This window comes from Eublepharis macularius, chromosome 16 (genome assembly GCF_028583425.1).
Source record: "Eublepharis macularius isolate TG4126 chromosome 16, MPM_Emac_v1.0, whole genome shotgun sequence".
NCBI lineage: Eukaryota > Metazoa > Chordata > Lepidosauria > Squamata > Eublepharidae > Eublepharis > Eublepharis macularius.
Window position 1 is genome coordinate 8,892,375 of NC_072805.1, and position 26,141 is coordinate 8,918,515.

Below are 26,141 nucleotides of genomic sequence, written 5' to 3' on the forward strand. Positions count from 1 at the left end.
GATGCCACTTCCATGCTCTCACCTAGATGACACATGACACTCCACATCCCTATGTCCCATCCCCCAAAGCTCCTGAGGCCTGACAGCTTTGCCTTGGATTGTGTCACTCTCTCAGCCTAACTACCTTACTGAGTTCTGAGGATAAAGTGGAGGAGATGAGAGCTGGACGCAACACCCAGAGCTCTTTGGAGGAAGGGTAGAATATTTATTTATGTAAATATTTATATCCTGTTTTTCTCCCTGAAGGAGTCCAAAGCGCAGTATAGTTGCTGGTTCCTCAAGAAGCAGTGGCTGCAGGCCAGAGATACACCTAAGTTTTATAGACAGTTCCTGAAAACAAGAAGACAGAAGGTGCAGCTGCTGGCCTGACCTGGCCCTGTTTTCCTTCCTTGGGCTATAAATGAAATGAAAGAATGCTGTGATGCATCTTTGGCTGTGATGCATCCTTTTCCCACTCCAAGGTTTTTGACAGAAAGGAAGAGGATTGTGCACGAAGCAGTTCTGTTTTCAAAACTTCATCAAAGAGTAAATTTAATGAAACCTAATTAATGCCGTGCAGAAAATGAGTGTGATGGCAATAAGAGTCCTGAATTTCTGGGCCACCTGTACAAATGAAATCAGTTCATGCAGCCCAAGAGGTCAGGAACTGCTTTGATCAACATCCTGTTATGTAATGCACAAAACCAATCTGTTTGCTGACAATAGAGCTACGTATATTAAAAAAACGAGGCACATCTCTCTTTGAAACTAAAAAAAGTTGAGCCATAAAGTATCATATTTTACAGTAGATTATGAGAAAGCAGAACTGTTAGCAATCATAGGGAAAAAAGAGCTGGAACAGAGCCAAACGTTCATCTAATCCAGCCCCCCACACAATGCAGGAAATTCACAGCTATCTCCCCCCTCCTCTCCCCCAGTGACCCCCTGCTCTATGCACAGAGGAAAGCAAAAAAACCTCCAGGATCCCTGGGCCAATCTGGCCCGGACGAAAATTCCTTCCTTAACCCAAAGTGGCAATGAGCATTACCCTGGGCATATTTACTTCAATGGTACTGCTTATACAGCCAATTCAGCTCTGAACTGTGTCACACTAGAATTAAAATAAGAGAAAATTTACTGATACATAGATCTGTATAACATAGAATTTTAATAATTGACTGAGAGAGGAACTTGGCAGCTGCCAATGTGACATTAAAATCCACCCCTACAAAAAGAAACAAATTATCCATTACACAGCTAGAGTCCTGGATATAAGGTTTTATCCAACTATCAATCCTGGGCATCTAAGAAACGGCCACGAGAGCCTAGCACTGGCTCATCCCTTCATGCCCTCTCTTTCCCGATCTCTATACAATATTCCCAAAGTAGAAACGGAGAAGCTGGAAGCTCAGTTCCAATATACACTTGTGATGCAAACATTAAAATAACTTGAGGTTTATATTACTAATGAATCCAAAAATTTATTTAGTAGTCATTTTGAAACATTATTCCATACTGCAGAAAAAAGAGTTTTGAAGGTTTGGAGCACACTCAGAGCAGAACCACAAGTGACAAAAGGCACAGATTGGACACTTGTCAGCTTCCCTCAAGTTTTGATGGGAAATGTAGGCAGCTTGGCGGAATGTTGGACAAGTGTGACAGTTGAAAAGTCCATTGGACAGCAGTCAGAGAGCGAAGCTGCGAGACCAGGATGCCTACATTTCCCATCAAAACTTGAGGGAAGCTGACAAGTGTCCAATCTGTGTCAGGTGTCACTTGTGGTCCCACTCTCAGTCTTTCATGGCTTATCCCAACCCATACCTTGATGATAGTATCATCAGGATTATTATTCTGCTTTAAAACTCTTCCCATATACCTTTCATAGCAGTCCCATTGAAAAGGGAGGGCAAAACTGATAAATATATATGGGCTGGTTAGAGAAAGTGTGTTTCTTCTTTTGCTTTAATGCACCAATTAATCAAAGGATGAGGACTAGCAGACCTTTCTCTTATGATAAAGCATAGCTTAGAACAGTCTTCTGTAATGTAAGGAAAAACAGTGAGAACCAAGTGGCCTTGCACAGAAGATGACGATGTAGGGATTAAACTTGGGAGGGAATTACATGGATGGTTGAAGAATAAAGAAACAGCTCAATTAAAAAAATCTTTTGTGATTAACTTACTTCTGCCACTCACTAATGTTCGAACACTGTTTCTATCATCCAAATAATCCACACTTCATCTTTCCTTTGGCAAAGCATTACATTCTGTGAAAATAGTCACATTTTTGGCAGGGGTCATGTAACCTTTGTATTTCTTGGATGTGAGTAGCCAACGTGTTTTGTGCTGGCACAAGAAACAGTAGACAAAGCAACATCATTGTGCTGGTTGTGGGCATGCTCCCGTGCTTCACTGGGGCCAATTTTGGCCCCAGACGGGCCACAATTAGCCCTGCGCGAAGTGCAGAAGCATACCCATACTTGTGATGACATCACTTCCTGGAAGTGACATCATGCAAGCTCCAGGAGTGCATGGACTCTGCGTACATGAAAACTACTGCATATGAGACACGAAGTAAGTGCCAGGTCCCCCCTCCCACCAAGAGGGTATCGGGACCTGGCAACCCTAATGTACCTTGAAAGTTTGTTCTGTCTGATCCTAACTTATCTTGATGCATAAGCTTACATTATTGTATCTTTAACGGTTTGACATGGCTTCTGGCAAGGGAGAGAAAACTTGTGTCCTGTGCTTTTTGTCCTTTCTTCTTTTCATATTCTCTGACAATAGAAGGCATCTGCATTCATGTAACTTTCCCAGCTGAGACCGGGGCCTCCTCGCTGCTCTTGCTGGAAATGGCAGTGATGCCCAGTTTGCAACAAAAGACCTGCAGCGACCTCAGAAGCTGAATGTCTATAACGGTCAGCAGGAGTATGCCAGTCTTTGGGGCTTTATTGGCCCCGTTTCAGTCTGAGGCCTTCATACAGACTCTGAAATGCAAGTGAAAATATACTCCTCTCTAGCATAGACACTCATATGGTGAAGTGTAGCAATGCTGTCCATTTACATCTGCAGGCTACAATTCCTTTTGGCTTGCATACTTCACGCACAGCACCTGCCAAAATGATGTACAGGTCCTTTTAAACCAAACGTCTCATTTCATTGATACAAATACCATTGTGAGCTCAGTGTCTGAATCCTGGCAGCCTGCATATTATTCCCAGGCATGCAGTGATCACAACAAGTAGATTTTGCACAGCTTAGTGGTGATAAGAAAAGAGATCATCCTTAGATATTGTTGTAATATAAACAAACTCAGCAGAGGAAAAATACATTTCAGGTCTTGGGGGGGGCGGGGGGGGGAATCCACATTTTTAAATCAATTGAAAAGAATGGCCATCTCCACTCGTCCTTATAGGTTCAGCCCTTCCTGGAACTAGGGTTGCCAGCTTCCAGGTGGGAGCTGGAGATCTCCCGGAATTAAAACTGATCTCCAGCTAACAGAGATCAGTTCCCCTGGAGAAAATGGCTGCTGTGGAGGATAGGCAGTATGGCATTATACTCTGCTGAGGCCCCTCCCCTCCCAAACCCCACCCACTTCGAACTCCACCCACAAAATCTTCAGGAATTTCCCAGCCTGGAGCTGGTAACCCTACCCAGAACTTTGGGCGGCTTTTCCCCAGGATTCCACATGTCTCAGTTTGCAAGATGTTTTCAGTCTGTTTCCTACTTTGGGATTTTTTCTCAGACCACATTTTCTCTGGTATTTTCTTTTACCACGAGTTGATGGAACACTTCTTCCGCGTACTTGGGCATGCGAAAGGTCAAAGGGCTCTGAGGAATCCTTTGCTCACAGCCCAGCTCCTCCCCCAAAGCTCTCATGTGCAGAGTAAAAAAACGTTTGAAAAGGAGGCGGGTGACATTGACCAAGGGGCCCGACCTCCCCTCCCAAACTGCTGTTTCTACAATCTGTGGAGGCTGTTCTGCGACCTCAACGTGCAAAGTAAACACTTTTGGGGAGTGTGTGTGGAGGCTGAGTTTTCAGTGACTCAGGAAAACACACACTATAAGTGGGAAAAGGGCGAGAACAACCGGCTGTGTAGAAATAGCCAACGTTGTATACAGTGAGATAAAAGAGCTGTATTACAAATCATTAATCTTGCAGATCAAATACCTTAATCTCAGGGTGCATGACATGAGTAATTTTAATATCCTGTTTTTAATGTAAATGAGCAATGGCATTCATACGGTATATCAAGTTATTGGGGAAAATTATATCAGACCACATGACCGTTTAATACTTCCAGGCATTAAAATTCCAGAAGCTACAGGCAATGCAAAAGCATATTTAACAATATAAAACGCATCATGTATCATCTTAGTTAGCATATAAAATGTGCTATTTTGTGCATTTATTGAATTTTAAAAGTATAACTTTCTTCATTTTCTATAAGAAAAATTGCAGCTATACTCAATACTTGAGAAATAGTTCTAAACTGCTGTGCTATTATGTCACCATTGCACATATAACTTAATTTCTGCCATTTAAGAGGTAGGAAAAATTCAAAGTTGAAGATAGAAAACAAGATCTGTACTAAGCAAAAGAGAGTGCATTATTTCAATAGAAAAATTGTCATGTAGTCACAATAGAATATTTCAATATTTCAACATATTTCAACATTGTTAAATATTAAAACATTGAAAACAAAGAACTCTTTAATAATGTATTATAGCATATTAGTTGTTGCCAAATTTGTTTGCATTTAAACAAAAAATATTATTGAAAATGAGATATAGGTCTATGGCATACATAAAAATTACCATTATTGAATGCTATAGATTGACTTACATTAAAATTTTCATGTTACACATTTTGTGAAAACCTTGTCTTTCATTTCACTCCTTCCAAAAAGGGGGAAATCAGAGGTTTTTTCAGTGTTTCCCAATATCTGTCAGTTTTTGCATTAGAAAAATTGAGAAACTTCTGAGACACTTTCAAGCTGAGTGCAAAAATCCACACATTCTGAGGGCAAAAAACCCCTTGTCTTAAGAAGCATTTCACTCATTCTAAAAGAAAATATTCCATAGGAGTTATTTTTCAGGTCTCTCCAAAAATTTCCCAATTTCCCCCTCAAAATGATTGATGGATGAGTATCCTGGGGGGGAGGGGGAACTTTCCCATTAATTTTCCTTTTTCCTTTTTGTACTTGCATATCTCAAGAGGTAGGACATTTTGTCCTTGGGCATTTCAACACATATCTAATTGTTAACAAAGATGTGATATTGTGATACTACATCTAATTAGGATGATGAACGAACAAGTTAAGGAAGTACTCCTATCAGAAGGTTTGTGCAATTTTGAAAAACTCCATCTGAAAAAAAAATCAAAACCAATAGTACCTTAAAGACCAACAAGATTTTCAAATTAGGCTTTCTCAAAAGCCAAAGCTCTCCTCTTCACCAGAAGAAACCTCCATCTTGGCAAAGGGAGGAAACTTTGCAGTCACCCCCACCAGAATTCCTGTGGAAGACATCATTGCAAATGTAGAAGCTGCCATTCGTCATCTACCTGAAGAGGAAGCTGAGGAAATAAGAGGAGAGACAGCCAGGATTCTACGAAAGGCAAAGCTTCCCACCAGCAATATAACACGCAAAGAGAAAAATGCCATCAAGACCCTCAATGCAGATCCAGACATCATCATTCTACCAGCTGATAAAGGCAATGCTACAGTGATCATGAAAACAGAGGAATACAAAAAGAAGATTAAGGAACTCCTGGACCCCTCCACCTACAAAAAACTAAAACGAGATCCCACTTGCAAAATCACCAGGCTAACAAATGCGCTGATCAAGAATTCCTCACTACATCCCGACACGCACAGAAAACTATGCAAGACTGAAGCACAGCCACCTAGACTATATGGACTCCCCAAAATACATAAGGATTCAGTCCCACTCCGACCCATTGTGAGTGCCATTGGTTCACCGACATATGAATTAGCTAGACATCTGGCAGATCTCCTGCAGGACCACATCGGGAAAACCTCGTCTTACATCAAAGATTCAGCAGATTTCATCAACAAAATCAGTTCTCTGAAACTCAATCCACAAGACATACTTGTCAGTTTTGATGTTGTATCCCTGTTTACCAAGGTTCCAGTAAAAGACACTATTGCACTTATTAATCAGATTTTCCCAGAGGATGTAACAGCCTTATTCCACCATTGCCTGACAACCAGTTACTTCCAATGGGACAACGAATTCTATGAACAGATGGATGGGGTGGCCATGGGGAGCCCACTCAGCCCAGTTATAGCAAACTTCTACATGGAACATTTTGAAAAAACAGCTCTAGAATCAGCACCCCACAAACCTAGTGTATGGTTCCGGTTTGTGGATGATACATTTATCATTTGGAGCCATGGGGAGGAAGAATTGATGGGGTTTTTGAATCATCTCAACAACATCCACCTGAACATACAATTCACCATGGAGAAAGAAATCGAGGGAAAACTCCCATTCCTGGATACCTGGGTCATCCGCAAAGCAAACTTTCAGTTAGGTCACAAGGTCTACAGGAAACCAACTCACACTGATCGGTACCTACACAAAAACTCCAATCACCATCCCCGACAGAAAAGAGGCATAATGAAAACATTAGTGGATCGTGCAAGACGGATATGTGAGCCGCACTTGCTAAATGAGGAAATTAATCATCTAAACCACGCACTTCAGGCAAATGGCTACTCCAGAAATGAAATCCGAAGAGCAATCAAACCCAGGATGAAGCAAACAACCAAAGAAAAACAGTCTCCCACAGGAAAAGTGTTTTTGCCATATATCAAAGGAATTACTGATCAGATGGGAAAGCTTATGAAAAAGCATAACCTTCAAGCAGTATTCAGACCCACCCGAAAAATACAACAGATGCTACGATCAGCAAAAGACAGTAGAGACCCCCTAACCTCTGCAGGAGTATACCGTATACCCTGCAGCTGTGGACAAGTTTACATCGGGACCACAAAGCGTAGCATCCAGACAAGAATAAAAGAACATGAAAGACACTGCAGACTTGGACAACCTGAAAAATCAGCAGTGGCTGAACATAGCCTAACTCAAACAGGGCACAGTATCTTATTCCAGGACACCAAAATACTGGACAACACTTCCAACTACTTTGTCAGACTGCACAGGGAAGCCATTGAAATTCACAAGCATAAGCAAAACTTCAACAGGAAAGAAGAAACCTTAAGAATGAACCGAGCATGGTTGCCAGTTCTGAAAAACACCAGGCTAACAAAACATTCTATCCTTGACAATAGCCCTGCAGAGAAGATTAGCACATCAAGTACCAATCCATATGCAAAAGAACCTCCTCAGGATACAGTGAAGCCTCCCGCCATTAGCATTCCACACCCTGGGAAACTCTTACAGGATGACTCAGCTCAACCCCACCCCTCCTGAGTAGATACAAATGACCTACATCTTTTCCACACTGTGACACTGAGAGATCTCTGTCTTTTGGTGCTACACCTCTGAAGATGCCAGCCACAGCTGCTGGCGAAACGTCAGGAACTATAATGCCAAGACCACGGCAATACAGCCCGGAAAACCCACAACAACCATCTCTCCTCTTCAGATAAAAAAATCTTTTTGGTCTTTTAAAGTGCTAGTGGACTCAAATCTTGCTGTTCTACAGCAAACCAACATGGCTTGGCCACCCACCTGAAACTATCTGAAAAAAGGGTGAGTGAGTTAAAAGTAATTAATTAGGAAAATGAAATAAATGCAAACTCTTTTTATGCTGGTGGCCTGCTAGGACTCTCCTGCTAGGTCACCGTTTGACAGCCGCCACCCCCCACCCCCCCAGGAATCAGTCAAAAGAGGTTCATCTGCACTGAGAGGCACATACTGAGAGGGAGTCTGTAAAATCAAACCCAACCCCCAAATCAAATTTGCTTGAAACTTGTCTTTAGATTAGAGGAAGGGTTGTGTTTTGTGCAAATTTGGTGCCATTATGTTTAAAAACATTTGCCACAGACCCTCAAATACATTCCTGATTGAAAATGATGGTCCTGAAACTCTGGTACCCAATTTGAATCCCAAACTGGTAATGTCCTATTTGAACATCACCAATCATGATAAAAATTCTTCCTCAAATCCCAGATCCAAAATTATAACAAGTTTTTTTTTTCTCAGCACACACCCCTACCCAGCCAGGGCATAGAAACATTGTATTTTTCTTTTTCAGTCCCTCCCACACCCTTTTTACTTTCTGTGTTCAGAAATAAGAGCGTATATCACAAGAAGGATGTCTCAGGCACAGGTGGGCCAGGTGCATCACTGGCTGGCTGGTTGCATCAGGTTAGAAAGAAAGTGGAGAAACACCTCTGAATCCAGGGCCAAGAGCTGAATGCAGACAGACTGATGCAACCGTTTCTCTCCTTACCACCTCCACTTTGGGAAGACCTTAAATGCTCATTCAAAGAGATCCAAAAGGACTGCAAATATATCTTTGGAATGTCATACTTGAGTTGTTTAGGCTTGGCTTGCTGAGTTGAAGCCCAGTCGGCCTCATATCACTTGCTGGAGTAGGTAGTGTGTGGTTTGTGAGCAATGCTGTGCTGATGTGTGGCTGAGCAGTTTGCAAGTTCTTTTGTCAACTGGTTAGCACACGCCAGGCACAAGCTATTTATCTCTGCTGTCTGGCTGAACATGCTGTTTGTAGTTGCTGGTGGTTTTTAAAAAATTTCCCCTCCCCTGTCAGATTCTATTTTGGTCCCTCTTCTCTGCTAAAAGTGGGGCACTTCCCTGCTAAAACTGTCTTTCTGTCTTTCTCCATCCACTACATTTAGATGAGTCAGAGAGGAAGAGATTCTTTCTTGTGTTAGACAGCTTCAGAGGGCTCCCCGTGTGTTCTGCAGGAACAACTCAATTCCACTGCCACATTCAAGAGGAAACTGCACCAGCCCGTTTTTAATCACATGGGAATTACATCAAAGATTCTGCCTGAGCCTCAGGTCATAAGGTTTATTATATATACAAAGAGGCAGAAAGAGCATTGTGATGCATCCTCTTTGAATGGTCAGAACCCAGGGGTGCTAAATCCACAATTTAGGCCAAGAGAACGTAGTAAATATTAAACAAAGGGATTAGGCACATTCACTAATGATCATCAAAACATTGTTGGGATGGCAGTAAATAGTGGACAGTGGGTTGGAACTTGCAGATCCATTCTGAGAATGGGAGGCCCTTTCCTCAGGCAAAATAGTCTTTCCCTAATGCAAGATGCTGATTCAAGGGAAGATTCCTTCTGCTGCAAGAAAGCACCTTCACGAGTTAAACAGATGTGCAGGATCCACCCACATGCATTGGTCCTTGAGAACTGGCTGCATGACCCTGCCCATGGAAGTATGTCTCCATTTATCACTTTAATCTGTAATCTCTTAAGAAGACCAGTTTTTTGCTACAAAGTTGTCAGGATGTCTACAGTAGGAATGCTTGAACGCCTGCCAGTTGGCTTCTTCCCTGTTTGCCAGGGGTGATGAGAAGGCCAATTAATCAATGGGCTGTTTAACTGTTTCCAGCGTGTTCATGTGTATTGGCAGGAACAGGCTACCTGTAGCCATCAGAAGCCGATTTCCAGCTGAGGAGTGATCAGCACAGGGTTGGCTTCTGATCTACTGTTGTTTTTTTTGGGGGGGGTGCCTAGGCAGGGATGGGGGCTCAGGAGCTGGTGCCCAGCTGATCTGCAGGAAGACTGGTTCTTCTGATCTTCCATCCTGGAAACATTGCTGCATCCCAGATTGGCTGAAATGCAGCAATTTGGGGAGTGGCAGAGCAGAAGACCAGTTGATTTCCCTTTTCACAACCCCAAACAGCAGAGAAAGAGGAGAAGCAGCTCGTTCTCCTTTCCTTTTTGCAATGCAAAGATTAAAAGCTCAGCTTCCGTCTCTGGAGGGGAGTGAAGAGTGGGTTGAAAGCTCTGGGGTTCAGAAATTCCTGGACATTTGGAGGGTGGAGCTTAAGGAGGGCAGGGTTTTGGGGAGAGGAGGGGCCTCAGCAAGGTATAATGCTATAGAGTCCATCCTCCAAAGCAGCCATTTTCTCCAAGAGAACTGATTTCTGTTGCTTGGAGATCAGCTGCAATTCTGGGAGATCTCCAGTCACCACTTGGAAGATGGCTACCTTAATGAAGAGAAATGAGCTGTTTCTCCTCTCTCTTTTGCGAGGGGTCAGAACCCAAGTCCCAGCTGATACCTCAATCTGCTGTGAGTTGGTTTCTGACCAACAGATCCACAAACTTAGGCTTTGGCAAATGTTTGAGTTGCTTGATTCAATCTGAACATAATTCTGATCATGAGTGTCAAATGAGGCCAGTTTGTCTGTTGAGCAGGTTCACTGAGAAATTTGCTGCATTGCTAGCCTGTAGATACAGTAGGACTTAAGGAGTGGGTGATGGAGAGTGCCTTCAAATCATAGCTGATTTATGGTGACCTCTAGTGGGGTTTATCATGGCAAGAGACTAACAGAGGTGGTTTGCCAGTGCCTACCTCTGCAGCCCTGGTCTTCATTGGAGGTCTCCAATCCAATTACTAACCAAGGCTGACCCTTGGAGCAGAGCAGGAGTGGAGCAAGTGGCAATGCACACCCCTGCATCACCCGGCCTGGAGCAGGCCTGGAGCAGGTGACAATGCCCGCCCCCCCTTCCCTCGGCCGAGATCAGGTGCAGAGGAGATGGACATCCCCCCCCCCCGCCGCCTTCATCCGGCCAGGATCAGTGACGGAGGAGGAGGGAATGCCTGGCTGCCTGCCCTCCCCTTTCTAGAGCCTGTTGTATTTTTTCCCATATGTCCCACGAAGGGGCCAAAATGCTACGGGTGGTGTTAGCAGTGGGATTCAAACCCCAAAGGGAAGGTGTTCTTGAGGTAAAAGCCTGGATAAAGTAGAGAATATCCGATGCTCTGTGTGTGGGGGGCGGGGGGAATAAAAGGCGTGTTGGTTGTGACTAGGGCCCTCCTGAGGAAAAAGTTTAGGGTAATGTAAGGTGGAGCTGAATCGAAGGTCCAAAGGCAAAGGTTTCAAAAAGTAAATCATTACAGTCACTCAGGGGGATCTCTCGCTGTGACAGAACAGGGTAAGAACATAGAAGTCGGGAAACTCCTAGACTTCTCCCCCCTCCCCCGCTCCCATTGCTAAAATTAGTGAGGGCAGGGAGCTGAGCGTGGGGCAGTGGTTTCCTGCTGCTGCTGGGCAAACAGCAACCCTGAGGTGTTACTTACTTCATTTACTGCCCATATTTCTCCCCAATGAGGACCCAAAGCGGTTTACATTGTTCATTTCTTTTCCATGTTATCCTCACAACAACCCTGTAAGGCAAGTTGGGCTGAGATGGTATGACTGACCCAAGAACTTCCATAGTAGAGTGGGATTTAAACCTGGGCCTCCCAGGTAATTTATGTAAAACTGAACATATGGAAGGTCTTACCATCTTCAGTTCAGTTTATGCACACACCCCACTGCTTACTTGCAGTACAGAAATTTGCCATTTGTTTTATTTGGATATTGCAGAATCTGGAATCCACCCCCTGCCCCCCCAGTATTTCCTGACGTAAAGCAAAAACAAGTCTATTAATTGTGTTAATGCTGGATCTTATTGCCCACTTCTCATATCTGTACCTTCATGGTTTTCCACCCAAACTGGACAAAACTCAGCAAGTAATAATGGGAAATGAGGTGGGAGGTACTAGGGTGTCACAGTGACACAAGACGTCAAGCCTCCCCCCCATTTTCTCCTGCTGCTGCACCCTGTGGCAGCAGGCAGCTAAAGGCAGGGGTATGAGGTCTCCCAAAGATCTGAACATCTTTCCAACATGCCCTTAAAATTAAAGGACAAGAATTAGAGTGACCATAAACAGCACAAGAGCAGCAGATATTCTGTTCCACTTCACACGCAAAAAAATCACTCATCCCCCACTCCTTCACTTTCACTTGAGACCTTCACAAAAATACTTTCCTCTTTCACAATCTCCCCCATCTCTGCACACATCAGGAGCAATCCTGAGCACATCTACTCAGATGTAGGTCCCATTTTATTCGGTGGGACTTGCTGCCAGGAAAGCGTTCTCAAGATTGCAACCGTACTTGTCACGTTCAACAGAGTCTTAAAATAAAGGGACCAGATGCCTCTGAGCATGCGGCTAGCCCAGAATTTGTTTCCAGGACCTGCTGGAGTGGACAGCAGAGTCCACTCCTGGAAAACCCACTCCTGGTTCCCCATCCACCTCCCTTCTTTCCTCCTTCCAAGCCCTGCTTGTTTGTTGTTAAACAGTTCAGAAGTGCCTTGGAGACAGCGGGCAGAGTTGCTGACCTGAGAGGTTTTCTGCAAGACTCTTCTCTTGGGGTGGGGAGCCTTTGGGCAGCGTAGAGCTGGAGAAGGTGAGCAAAAGGGACTGCTTGGGTGAAGCAGGTTCATGCATAGAGGGGAGGAGGGGGCGGAAAGAGAAAGGATGCCCCTCGCATGTCCGTGGCTCCACAGTGGCAAGCAACTCCATGTGCAGTATTGGTTGAAGGTGAAAGGAGAAGGCAGAGAGTCAGAAACCTTTCCTGAACGACTTCCTCGCTGGCAATCAGTTGGTAGATCTTGATAAATGGCCTGGTAAAATGGCATGTATGCGCTAATTAGTTTCACCCAGAGAGTCTTCCATTGGGGAAAGGTGCAGGCCCCTGCAAGCAAGTCCAGAAACCCTGACTATAGTGAGGGATGTCTGATGGAGCGGGTGGCAGCCTCCTTGTTCCACTTGGGGACCTCTCCTAATGCTTCTGGGTGGCCATGAGAGCCCCTTCCTGGCTTTGGAAGGGGCTCTCTGGCAGTGTGGAAATCCCTAGTTGAGAATGCAGCCAGGTGCTTTCTATGGGGGCTGCTTTTGGCGAGTGTGTGGAAACTGCAGCCAGTCCAAAATACAGTGGTTGCTGGCCAGGGGGCTTGCATGGGGAGAATCCTGGGAAGAAAAGCAGCTTGGGAAGTGAGTTTTAGTCGAAAACGGATGGTGGAGGAACAACTAAAGCACCCTTCTCCTTGCCATGCCTTTGCTCCAAATTACAGCCTTGCCAGATAGTTAGGTTTTAAAAATGCCTGAGAACAGGTGTTTCAACAGAGCATATTCCTCCAGGATACAATGTTTGAGCAGCTGCTCTTGGAACAATTGGGGAAAGTTTTCTGAAGTCAATTGCCATCATAATCTTATTGAAAATAATTTTATCTGACGCATTTTTTAAAGACTTCCAAAAATATAGGTCTTAAGACCAACGGGAAAACAAATCATGGTTTGTTCCAAGATGAAAACCATGAACTTGTCTAACCAGCTCCTGAAAGGACTCTGATATAGTACAAGTCATTAATTTGCCGCTGCACCCCTTGATCCTCCTGGGGAGGATTCTTGAATGTTATATATGTAATATAAGTTATACGCTGAAACTTGTAAAACGAAGATAAAAATTGGCTGCAATATTGTGATATGCGATATTAAAAGAATGATTATGTATATGTAATATATGATTGATAAATGATTGTTTTCCCGTTGGTCTTAGGACCTATATTTTTGGAAGTGTTACATCGGGAAAAGCCAGGTTTTTTTACGACATTTTTTAAAGAAGCTTGCAAAAAGCTTGTAAAAGCTAAAAATAAAAATAGGAAATAAATCTAAAGCTGTTGGCAGCACAGAAACGTTTCTGATAAAGAATCTAAAAAGGCAAAAAAAAAAAAACAACTCGAACTCCCAAACAGTACAACAAAGCAATCATCAACAAGCAGAGATTAAAAGTAGAGGTCTGGACGTAGACATCAAGCATAAAAAGCAAAAGCAGATAAAAGTTTTACTACTACCTCAAACAAAACTTTTAAAAGCAACAGTCTCTGGAAGATGGGAAAAATAGGGACGTCTTCACTTAAAACAAGCTTCATACCAGACTAACAGATGTCGAGAAGAAGTCGGTAAGGCAGCATGCAAGAGCAGTCCTGGGCCCCAAGCTCATATCAAACAACAGGAGTTACGCAACTTTAGCTCCAAAAGGTTAGCCTAGCTACCTTACATTTTATAGGCTAATACTTATTTTTATATATATATGTGCCTATTTAAAAACTTTTTAGAGGTTCAGCACTCTTTTTTTCTGCAATGGAAAACAGTGTGTGAGCTTTTAAAGTTATTTTTAACACTTATTCCTATAGGTTTACTTTGAGGCATTCCCTAAGAGCAAAATGCTGAAAACTAGCTAGGATCAGTGTTTTGTTAATAAAACAGCTTCCTGCATTCATTTGAATTGTTCTGCATATTATATTTTTCAGGATGGTGCTTTCTCCTAAAAATGAACAATTTTGTATTAAGAAGGTCTGGCCGCACCTGGAGTATTGTGTGCAGTTCTGGAGGCCTCACTTCAAAAAGGATGTGGACAAAACTGAGGGAGTGACGAGGATGATCAGGGGTCTGGAGACTGAGCCCTACGGGGCAAGGCTGAGGGCCTTGGGAATGTTTAGTTTGGAGGAGATTGAGGGGGGACATGATTGCTCTCCTTAAATATTTGAAAGGCTGTCATTTGGAGGAGAGCAAGGAGCTGTTCCAGTTGGCAGCAGAGGGTAGGACCTGAAACAATGGGCTTAAATTATATGCAGAAAGGTAAAGGCTGGATATTAGGAAAATCTTTTTCATGGTCAGAATAGTTCAAAGGTGGAATTAGTTGCATAGGGAGGTGGTGAGCTCCCCCTCACTGGCAGTTTTCAAGAAGAGGCTGGATGAATATATGTCAGAGATGCTTTAGGCTCATCCTGCATTGGGCAGGGGGTTGGACTAGATGGTCTGTATGGCCCCTTCCAACTCTGTGATTCTGTGAAGGTCCATCTATCTATATAAAAGGGAAACTGGGTTCCTGACGATGTACTTTTATTCTGGTGCGACTGCAAAGGAGCAGCAGGATAAAAAGTGCATCCTGGCCAATGCAGCCTCCAGAGGGAGCCACCACTGCAGGACAGCCAAGTGAGCCGAGGGGTGCTGCCGCAGGACAGGCAGGTGAGCCCACTCATCCCTCCAAGGTTGGCCCCCCCACCCCTCTGGGGGGAGCCACCGCTGCAGGACGGCCAGGCAAGTTTGCCCACCCTTCCAGAGGGAGCTGCAATGGCAGGATGGCCACGTGAGTCCACCCACGCCTCTGGAAGGCATCGCTGCTGCAGAATGGCCGGGCCCGCCCACCTGCCCCTCCCGAGGGAGTCTCCACCGCAGGAAGCCCGGTGTTTCTGGGTTTTCTAGGGCCCATTTTTTAAAAAACAGGCTCTGTTGCTAGTATTTTATGAACTGTAAAAATGCCAAACATGTTAAACATGCATGTCTACACATGGAAAAATTCTTTCCAGGCATTGTAGGCAATTTGACTTCCAACAGCCCCTGCTACAGCCACCTGCAGATTGCCTCTTTCAGTTATGCTTCCTTGCTTGCATAATCATTTACTCCCGTTCTAGCAGTGCCTTTTTTAAACTGGAGAGTCAGTTCAGTATAGTGGTTAAGAGCGGCAGGACTCTAATTTGGAGAGCCAGGTTTGATTTCCCACTCCTCCACTTGACCAGCTGGGTGACCTTGGGCTAGTCACAATTCTCTGGAGCTCTTTCAGCCCCACCCACCTCACAGGGTGTTTTGTTGTGGGGATAATAGTAACATACTTTGTAAACCACTCTGAGTGGGCATTAAGTTGTCCTGAAGGGCGGTATATAAATTGAATATTGTTGTTGTTATTAAAAAAACCTAGGAGCAGTAGAGAGGTATAAAAGTGAGTGAGCAGAAGTAGGATGCAGTGTTGAGACTGGACTGGAAGAAAACTCTCGGCAGGTGCCTGTTGAAAGGATTAACTGCCACCATCATCTGGAGCCTTTTTCATGGATTATTGTGTGAACTGGCGTTCTGACATGCAGTTTGATAATTAACTCCTGTTATGGGTTAGGCTCCTAAAAGCCTAAAATGTGATATTCCTCTTGACATTCTCTCAGTTTTTTACTTCTGACCTGCTGTGTCAAATGCCACCGTGTTGGGGTCTCTCAGCTTTTTAAACTAGCAGTGTGAGTAGCTGGTGTAGGAAATGCGATCCCCCCCCCAGCAAAAGTACCCCCTCAGCTCATAGATTGCCTTTGTGTAGCAGCTAGCCCTGACCTGGATACTCCAGGAGAGCCTGACCTCGTCAGATCTCAGAAGCTAAGCAGGGTTGACCTTGGCTAGTAATTGGATGGGAGACCTCTAAGGAAGACCAGGGTTGCAGAGGCAGGCAATGGCAAATGACCTTTGTTAGTCTCTTACCATGAAAACCCCACCAGGGGTCGCCATGAGTCAGCTATGACTTGAGGGCACCATACACACACACAGCAGCTAAGGCCATTTCAGAACCTCTAAAAGAACATGACAGCTGCTCAGTTAGCATCAGGATGTTGTATTCTCTAATCTCCATTTCTTCTGCCCTTGACTTTATTTTCAGAGTTATCTGTTCCACTGGTGCATTGCTGGGAATTTAATTTTCTGTGTCGAAAGGCTTGCTGTGTGCGAACTGTGCTGTTTATGACCAAGTCTTGGCAAATGTTTAATAGCTAGGAATGGCAGAAGCTGAAGATGAATCCAGATAATAGGGAGGTGATGCTGGTTGAAAAGCCTGTGCGTTTGGAGGGAGTTGGGCCTGCAGCACCGGATGGCATAACATTATCTTTGACTGAGCATGCAAAGAGTTTGAGGGTTCTTTTGAACTTGGGTCTGCTGATGAAGAGGCAGGTTGGTAATGCTGCTAAAATTGCCTTCTAGTGGTATGCACCAAGAAAATGTCAGTTTCGGTTCCAGGGGTTCCGGAATAATTCCGTTCCATTACTCATTTGTTCTGGGTGGGCTGGTGACAGCTTGGAACTGATGTTTTTTGTTGGTTTGTTTTGTTTTCATGAGTTTTAGTCTGTTGCACACACATAGGCCGCACATGCACAAATTATGCAATCATTCAAGGGGGGTGGGGAAACAAGGCTCTGGGGCAGCTGTTTTCATGCTTAACCAAGAACAGCATCAACCATTAGTCCCCTTTGTAGTCTAAACTGCTGACCCACTGAGTTTTTCCTCAAGCAACAACATACCCCTAGAAGGCAAGTGTCAGTTGGTGGGGCAGCAGGGTGCTCCCAAGTAGAGAGTGCTCCAACCAGTGCAGTGCAGCAACATTAAAAACAATCCTGCTTCATGTTTGCTTTTTTTCTTTTCCTATAGTGGTAATAACTTACTACCTTTGCATTCTGCCGTTGCATAGTGCTGCTGTGTTTCCTTGTGGTTTTAACTTTTGTTCTGAGAATGAGAAGCGAACCCAAATCCTTCCTTTTGATGCTCAGCATTCCGCTGCAAAATGGAGCATTCTCACTGCCAATCTTCTCCATCGCCCAAGTGCAGGCAGGCAGGCAGGCAGGCAGAATGACTGGCTGAATTCCTCCTCCACCCCTCCCAACAGACCTATGTTTTCCCCACAAGTTTTCCTTTTGCTATGGGGGCAGGCAGGATTGTTTTTGAAAGGGGCTTGCCGTTTGACTCAGAAAAAGAGAGAGCCCTGAAGGACTATGGAAGCAATCCAAAACAGGTCCACTAAGATGTAAGTCCCAAAACTGATAGGAGGGGAGTGGGTGTCTCTCCCGCATCTTATGCCTTGAACTCTCTTGTTTTTCCACTAGGTACCTCCACAAGGAAGTTAGAAGAACCACAGGCTGAAAGACAAGCAACCATGTCTTCTGTTGCCACATACTACAATGGGAAGTCGGTACTCATCACAGGAGCCACAGGTTTTATGGGGAAAGTCCTCGTGGAAAAGCTCCTGCGCTCCAGCCCTGATGTGAAGGCCGTTTACATCCTCGTGAGACCCAAGTCTGGTCAATCAATGCAAGAGCGAGTGGTGGATATGGTGAAATGCAAGGTAGGAAACTAGGCTTTATATAGGTATCTGTGGCACTTGGTTGATATTTTCTTGGAGATGACTGCCAGCAGGATTCAATCATGGAAATGACCCGTGTCCCATGGATTCAGTGCCCTTTCATCATAAACAGAGTGCCCACGTGGTCAAGTGCTGTACCCAAGTTCACATCTCAACTTTTCCATAGGCCAATCACTTTTTCAGTGTAACCTAACTCATATGGGTTATTGTGAGGAGGAAACGGAATATCAACATTATTTTAGTATTTATCATGTCATGCATAAATTCATTATGTATGAATTCCCTAGATAAGCAAATTGACTTTGTGAACCCTGAAGATCAAAAGTGAAAGTCAGAGGGCACGACCTGCTTGTAGGCCCTGAGACCATTTTCTCCTTCCCGTTTCTGTCATCATCATCATTCATCATAAATCTTTATTGCGTTAGCAAAGAGCCATAGCAAAAATACAAAAGAAAATTAAATGTCCATCAAGATAAAATTTAAAAATAAAATTTCTGGACATTTTCAGAGAAAGGATTAACATACAGAAACACCATTTAAACATCTGATAATAAAACACCATAAAATACAAAGGCCAACGACCCAGACTAGAGCAATTACTCATGCTTGGATCAGCACATCTTAGTGTCTAAATTACCTTTATGTTGGGGCAAACCTCACCATTTGGAAAGTAATGGATTTGTTCCTATCTGCCAATAATAAAACTAATTTCTTCTGCTAACTAATTTCTTCTGCTCCTGGGAGGCGAGATATAACAGACCTGCTTGCACTCAGCCTCAAATCCTGGACACTGGAATGTGAGATGGGACAAATACACAGTGGACCTATAATAACAGGAACAGACTCTTTCACTATATGGAATCCCATTGAAGCAGCCTTCCAAGACGGCATGAGGTAGAATATCTAGACATGTCGTGGTGAAGGCCTTCCTGTGCTTATAAATTGTTATATCAGTAAAATACGCTGGAAGAGTCAGGGGAGAAGGAAATAACTGCCTATAAAGTAGGGTTGTTCTCCAGGTGCCTGCTAGTCCAGCATCAGTTTGAGTGCCCTGACCCAACAATCTTTGCTTTACTAAAAGTTCCACTGCATATAATCCAAGGGTCCTCAAATATTCTTCTGAGAACCTGAGACTCATCACTAATCTCAATACAAAACTCTGCCATGAGTTGTTCTTCGTCTCTCCATACGATAAAGACAAAAGATGTGCAAAGGATGATTTTCAGCCAATAGTTAATGGCTACTTTATGGACTAAGGTTGTTGTTGGAGGTAGACATAATTCTACTCTAAACATAGCTGAAGATGTTGAAGAAGGAACAGCTAACTTCAGCCGGGCAAATTTGTTCTAAGCAACTTCTAATGATTAGACATTTCCAGAGCCCCAAATTGGTACTCCATGTAGAAGCTGGGGAACTAATCTCATTTTATACATTTCCAAAGTTGGAGAAATCAGGCAACCTCCCCTCTTCCTATAAACTCTTAGTATACCAAGGACAGCTTTTTGAAGGTTATGCTTAGCATAATCAGCATGGGATGTCCAAGAGCCCTGTTGATGGAACATCACCCCTAAATATTTAAACCTTTTTTAGAGGTTTTTCATCCATTTTCCATTTATTATAATATGCTCTTCTATTAAATACCATAATCTTGGTTTTACATAATTTATGTTGTTTTACAATAGGAGCTGAACTGTCTCAGCAACCTTCTAAGACCAATTTGAGTCTGGGAAATTAGCATTGTGTCATCTGCATAAAGCAAAATTGAAAAAGCCTTTCCACCTACTCTTACTGGGAAAAATTGGGATCCCAGCAAGTCCTCTTGTATTGTTTATTGAATGTCCCAGTATGGATCATATTAACTTACACCATGTAATCTGCCTTGAGTCTCAGTGAGAAAGGCGGACTTAGATAACGTAAATAAAGTAAAACCATTCCTGCCATATTAACCTTTCCCCGTGCTGTAAATAGGAGCTGGCTCACTCATGTTGTAGCCATAAATAGTGAAAGGTCTTGGGTGTTCTCCATAGTTCATGACCGTTTCATCCTTGAGGGTGCCTTTGTTCATGCCAAGCTTAGTATATGGCAATGTGAACGGGGGGAAACATCAATACCATGTCTATACAGTAGCTTCTATGAATGATTTCTCAATTTCTAAAGATAATTCCACACACAATTGTCATCTATATGCCATACGCTCAAATATCAATAAAGTTGTCAGGTCCTCACTCCATTGAATTACAGTGCTGTAATATGAATCTTTTAGTTACAGAAGGGACCCGGAAGGTCCATTTTCACTGACTGTCGGTTAGGCTCCATGAAACGCAAATAGTTTGAAAGTGCATAAGCATCCTCAGAAACCAGTGAGTTTTCTAATAGGCCAGCCTCTAAAGCTGCCAAGATCAGTTCCTTGAGGGGAACCTGGTCTCTGTGGTTTCAAGATCAGTTTTAAAGGTTGGAGAACTTCAGGCCCCACCTTGAGGTGGGCAACGATATTCTAAGCCCATTTTATTGAATTAGAAGGGTGTGAATTGCTTAGGATGGGACTGTAGGCGCCTTGGCAAATTTCTTACTTGCTCTTAGCTTCAGCTTTTGACCATGCAGTCCCCATTATCTCCACTGTATGCTTTTTCAGTGGTCCAAAGGGACTCCCCCTTCCTTTTTCACCAGTAGAAAAACTGTTTGCATCTACCCCATGTTATATGAAATGTACTTTTGAACATTCAAAGCACTTCACATACATTATTTGACTAAAATCATTTTTCATAATAGTCAGTAATAGTAATTGATCATTATGATTCAACTAAAGTTTGGGTATGGGTGGAGTTTTTACATGATTTTTTTAAAATTTGAGATTGCAATGTCAGCTATACCATAATGGCAAGTTCAAGATCACTGAATCGGCTTTGCACATCACATGGCTTTCGTTTTGACTTCTACCTGACGTGTCACCCTTCAAAACTAGACTCATATCATGACAAATGCTCTAGGGACCAAGGGAAAAACATCTTGCTCTTAGTATATCCATGCAACATACAGTTAATGAAGGAACTGGATTTCATGTTTGACTTTCCTCAGTCCTTGGACTTTCACATGGAGATTTTTTGTTTGTTGTGTGTTCCATTAAAATAGGCTTGTGTTGATAGATACTTCGTGTCCTCCAAACCAGTTTTATCCAGATTATATATAGTTAGAAGTTGCAGGAACATGTCCCCTCCTCCTCCAATTTATAGAATGGAGACATTTCCTCGTAGGCATTGCAGGAGTATAACACTCTTCTGTTTTTTAAGGCAATGAACACTTAAATTGGGCTCATCCTTGCAGCTTGTGTACATTTCTCAGTCAATTGTTCAATCTGTGGCAAGTTGCATCCAAATGTCTGAATGGTCTTCACAGGAAAAAGTATTGTGCTGGAGCTGAGATTGGGTGATAGGAAAGGTCTGTAGTGACCAGTTCCATATGGGAGTCACACATAGAAGTGATCCCTTGGGTGCTTAGATCAAAGACTGTATGGGCAACCAGCCCCCTTGAGAGCAGTTTATGATGGTTTTATGACTTTCTGGCCTCATTTTTACTTGTTAGGTGCCTGATGGGCTCCAGAGAGGGTGACATACAGATTCCAAAACTAAATAATGCGGAGTGCCGCTTTCTTTGTAGAAAACACTGCTGTGCATTAAAGTCATTTTTTGGCAAGACATGAAGCTGTTATAATCCAGTTCAGTCTAGATAAGACTGACATTCTGTTGGTGAAGGGTAAAAGTACTAACAGTGAAATTCTAAGCAGAGTTATTCCAGTCTAAGCCCACTGAAATCAATGGGCTTAGATGGCAGTAAGTCTGTTTAGGATTTCACTGTAAGGGATTGAGAAGTTTGCCTGTCCCTGCAGGGGACAATTTCATAGCCTGGGGGTGCTGCTAAATCCCAGTCCTTCCTTGGAGGCTCAGGTCTCCTCCCTGACACATGGCACTCTTTCCCAACTTTAATATGTCAGCTCCAGCTCTTCCTGTGATCACTCCCAGTTAGATTACTGCAGTATGTTTTACACGAGGCTGTCTTTGAAGACTGCTCAGAAACTGCAGGTAGTCCCAAAAGGCAGTGATTATATTGCTGTCAGGGACAAGAGACGGAAGGCTCACATTATATCATGCTTGTGCTAAAAGATCTGCCCATGTTGCAATTCAGAGTGCGGGTACTTGCCATTAGGGCTCCCCCCTGTGCCATTCTAAAGCAGAGTGACACTCTAACGAGTCCGTTGACTTCAGTGCACTATGGGCCAAGCTACAAGTAATGAATGACACTTGAACAGCAAGTGAACAGACTCACGTATATTCCTCCCTGTCCACTTGTGCTCCAATTGCTCTCCACTCGATCACTACATGATCACTACGTGATCACGTGGAGGGCAAGTGGAGCACAAGTGAACAGGGAGGAATACACGAGTCTGTTCACGTGCCGTTCAAGTGTCATTCGTCACTTGTAGCTTGGCCCTTAGAAAGGTGTAACTGTGCTTGGGATGGTACAGAAAATGCCTTAGGGCCAGGGTGCCTGAAAGACTACCTGCTCCCCATCCTGTCCAGCTCACCAGTTGAGTCTCTCATCTCAAGCCCTCCTAGTGGCCTTGCCCATTGATCTGCGGTGGGCAGCAGCTATAGATGGGGCCTTATCAGTGGTGGCACCCTGTCAGTGGAATGCCCTCCCCCTTGAACCTCACATGGCGCTTATGTAACCTATTTAATTCAAGGAGCAATATCAGACAAGTATATTGTGGTTTTATTTTTATTGAAAGAACTGAGAGAGTTCACATCTATGACAGTGTGATCCCACCTTGTGACACTTGCATTTATGAAAATAATAATGAACCGACTTGAAAAGACATCTTATTTGGAACAATAATAAAGCATATATAACAACAATCATGTAACAATTCAGGCCTGTGTATTTAGGGTTGCCAGGTCCCCTTACCCTCTGGGCGGGAGGTGAGAGACAGGACACTCACCTTAGAGACCACGTGGGGCCGATTCTGCCTGATTGGGGCCAAAATCGGCCTCAAACAAAGCATGGTAGCACTCCTGTGACCGGCGTGACAGTGTTACTTCATGACCTCGTCGCGCCTGTTGGGAGTGTGCCCCCAGCACTTATTCCTGGGCTGCCTGCCAGTGACAGGCAACCTCCAGGAGCTTGCCACCTCCTGCCGATTGCTGGGTGATTGGTAGGCAAGGGGGCCTCCCCCGGGAGTTTTCCCACCACCGGCGGGCACCTGAGAACTCTACAACTAGTAGCTTTGCTCTGCGTTGGGATGTCTTCTGTTCTTTACAGGAGTTTCTGAAATATTAGTAGAGAGTGTTCATAGAAAGGAGTGCTTCTGAGGTGAGGGTGTTTCTCCTGCAGTTTCAGGCCCTCCAGTATCTCAGGGGAAAATAGCACCTTTTTTTCCTTATAAGGAATACCCAAACTCTTTAACTCCCTCTAGTGGACCAAGGGTTACTTTTACATTATTGGCTCTTAGGTGCCAAGCCCAAAACACTTCTGTACACCTGGTTTTTAAACTGGATTTTTATCTCCTTTCCCTGTTCTCACCCCTCTTTTATTTTGCTTGTATTAATGTCCACTTTTATGCTGATTTTATCTACCTGTTTTATTTAGATGCTGTACATGTAGTCCTTCCAGTTAGTTTTGTTCAGTAGCTGTGTTCGTTTCCAAAAGTGCAGACTGTATCAAAAGTGACTGGCTGCCTAACTAGTGGCACATTTTAGCTGGCCTGGCCTGACCCGGATTTCAGACAGTGTGGGCCTCAGTGCCAGAGCAGCCTTGGGATTTTCCGTTTGCTTATCCACAGGCTTGCTGTCTAGTGCTCTGCTGCTGTTTTCTGGCTTCAGCTCTGCCTCTTGCCTAGTTCTCATATTCTGCAACGTGGATGTTGCTCCCATTTAGTCCCTTCTGACACTGTTCATTTGCCAAAGGGGGCTGAGGAGATTGTCTGGAAAGTCCTGATGACCTGGGTTTTTCCCTTATCAGCATTTCTCCTCCTTAGCAGTTTGGGTGGTGGTGGTGGTGGTGATGTAGTCAAAAGTCATTTGCAGCTCTGCTGGTCCAAACACAAGATCAAGCTTCAAAATCAAAGCACTCTCCATGTACTGTGCATATGCAAGACTAGGTTTTGTCACATTTAAGCCATCCAAAAGAAAAGAAAAAGAGAGTTGTCCTACATTCACATACAAGTTGACTATGTCTGATGATAATTGTGTATGTGTATTTTAAAGTTGTCTTCCTTTTATTTATTTATTTATTTATTTAATGCCATTTATAGTCCACCTTTCTCATTGAGACTCAAGGCGGATTACACAGTGTGAGATTAGTACAGTCTGCATCAAAGACATTTCAATAAACAATGCCATGGGGTAAATAAATGCAAGTTTACAAAGGCATAGCATGAGCAAAAATCCGATACAGAAATAGCTTTTATTAGAGACCAACCACAATGACACAAGACAGGGTGCAATTTTTTCATTTTCACCAGAACTCTTTGGCTTCTCCCCTGGAAAACCTTCTCAATGTTATTTTTATCAGCACAGTATGGGAAGGGACCCTGTATCAGCAGGAATCAGATCTGCTCAATAAGATCCAAAACTGGAGCCAGAAAAGGAGTGGTTGCTGGCAGCCCTCAGAAATGCAGTTGTCTGCTCCCCCACCTCTAGCCAAGGAAACACAACACTGCACTGTGGTGATTGTGCCGACACGTTCCCTCTTCCAGCCACAGATTCTGCATTGTGTTGCCGCCTAGCGCTGAGGGGGGGGAAGGGAGGAGGGAGCTTGTAACACTCCCAGACCATACCAAGCTTGGAGAAATCATGGCCACAACTTTATTGAACAGCAGCAAAGGAGGAGTATTGGCACAGCATGTGGATCAGATCCCAGAAAGCATCGGCTGATCCGTCTGCCAGCCGATGGACCTCAACCCCGCCCCCAGACCCTGGCTGGGGGAGGGAACCCAAGGAGTGGCATTTCAGGGGCATCACCTGGGTGTACACCCCTGAGTGATTCCCCTGCCACCTGGGAGTGAGGATGCCGTGGCAGCCCCCAAGCTGGGCATGCACCCCCAAGCCTCACTCCCAAGATTCCTTATGGGAATCCCCTAACGGGGAGCCTGAGGCGCGGAGGACCCCAGCTCCCCCCAAAAGTGATCTGATCCAATGCCCACTGCCACAAGAGCCACTCGTGGCTCCCGCCAACACTCCTACTGCTGACACCAGTCCAGAAGGCCATCTCGCAGGTCTTGGAGCCAGATGTCCTGCCCCCAGCTAGACAGGTGAACCCCGTCAGGGGCGTAGAGGGGGCCAATGCAGAAAGAAATGACCCAATGTGCAATAAAATGGCTGCCAGCCTCTACGATGTAACGGCCCATGGCGCGAGCAACCCTCTGCCTGATCCCGTCGACTTTCTTCGGACACCGGGCCCCACGCCACACCCGCCTCTGTAGCAAGTCCGACCAAATGAACGCCATCTGAGGGGAAAGGCTCCAGAGATTGTCCAGATCCAAACACATAGCACGCTGCAAGTCCGGCCCTACGCGCTTGCTCCCCGAGCTGGATGACCAACGCGTCCGGAGGCCCCAGCCGCCGGGCCTGTCTAATAAGCATCGTCCGAAGGGCTTCCCAGAGCATACCGTGTACGCCCATCCAGTGGATCTGCAGGTGATCTTCCAGGCCCAGGTGGCTGCCCCAGCCAGATGATGCCGCATACCTCCCGGCCCAATGGACTATGCTGTGGCTGCAAATCCACACCAACTTCCTCGGCCCTGCAGGAAGAAGCATTCAAAACCACACTGTTAGTGACCGACCCCCCCCCCCGCTGGGTCAAATGTAGGAACGAAAGGCCCTGGACCACCAGCACCCGATGGCCATGATGGCCCTGTCTGGCAGCCCAATGCTGGCGGCCTCAGTGGCGGCCCCGATGCGGAAGGAATGTGTACCGAACTGCGAGGGAGGGAGCCCGGCAGCTTCCACGCAGGACCGCAGCAGGGCGGCGAACTGGTAGCGGGTGAGCGGGGAGTGATCCCTGTGTATGAGAAAGGGGCCCTGCAGGGGTGGGCGGATGTCCAGGTAAGCCCCTACCGCCCGCACTGGGCAAACTGGCCACCGCCGGGTGGCCCGCTGGCATATGGTGACCCCCCCTCCCCCGCTGGTCCGTCTT

General features: G+C 44.7%; 1 protein-coding gene across 3 annotated transcripts in view; it reads left to right on the forward strand.

Annotated features, from left to right (window-relative positions):
* FAR2 (fatty acyl-CoA reductase 2) overlaps positions 1-26,141 on the forward strand; it is a 145,986-nt gene that overhangs the window by 53,468 nt on the left and 66,377 nt on the right. Inside the window, exons 1-2 of one of the 3 annotated variants that reach the window (XM_055000925.1) lie at positions 12,356-12,413; positions 17,698-17,936. In XM_055000925.1, coding sequence (XP_054856900.1) covers positions 17,748-17,936 — 189 coding nt within the window. In that variant the 5' untranslated portion in view covers positions 12,356-12,413; positions 17,698-17,747. Of the gene's footprint in view, positions 1-12,355; positions 12,414-16,745; positions 16,772-17,697; positions 17,937-26,141 lie in introns of those variants that run through there. The other 2 variants (XM_055000927.1, XM_055000926.1) reach the window with 2 other exon arrangements.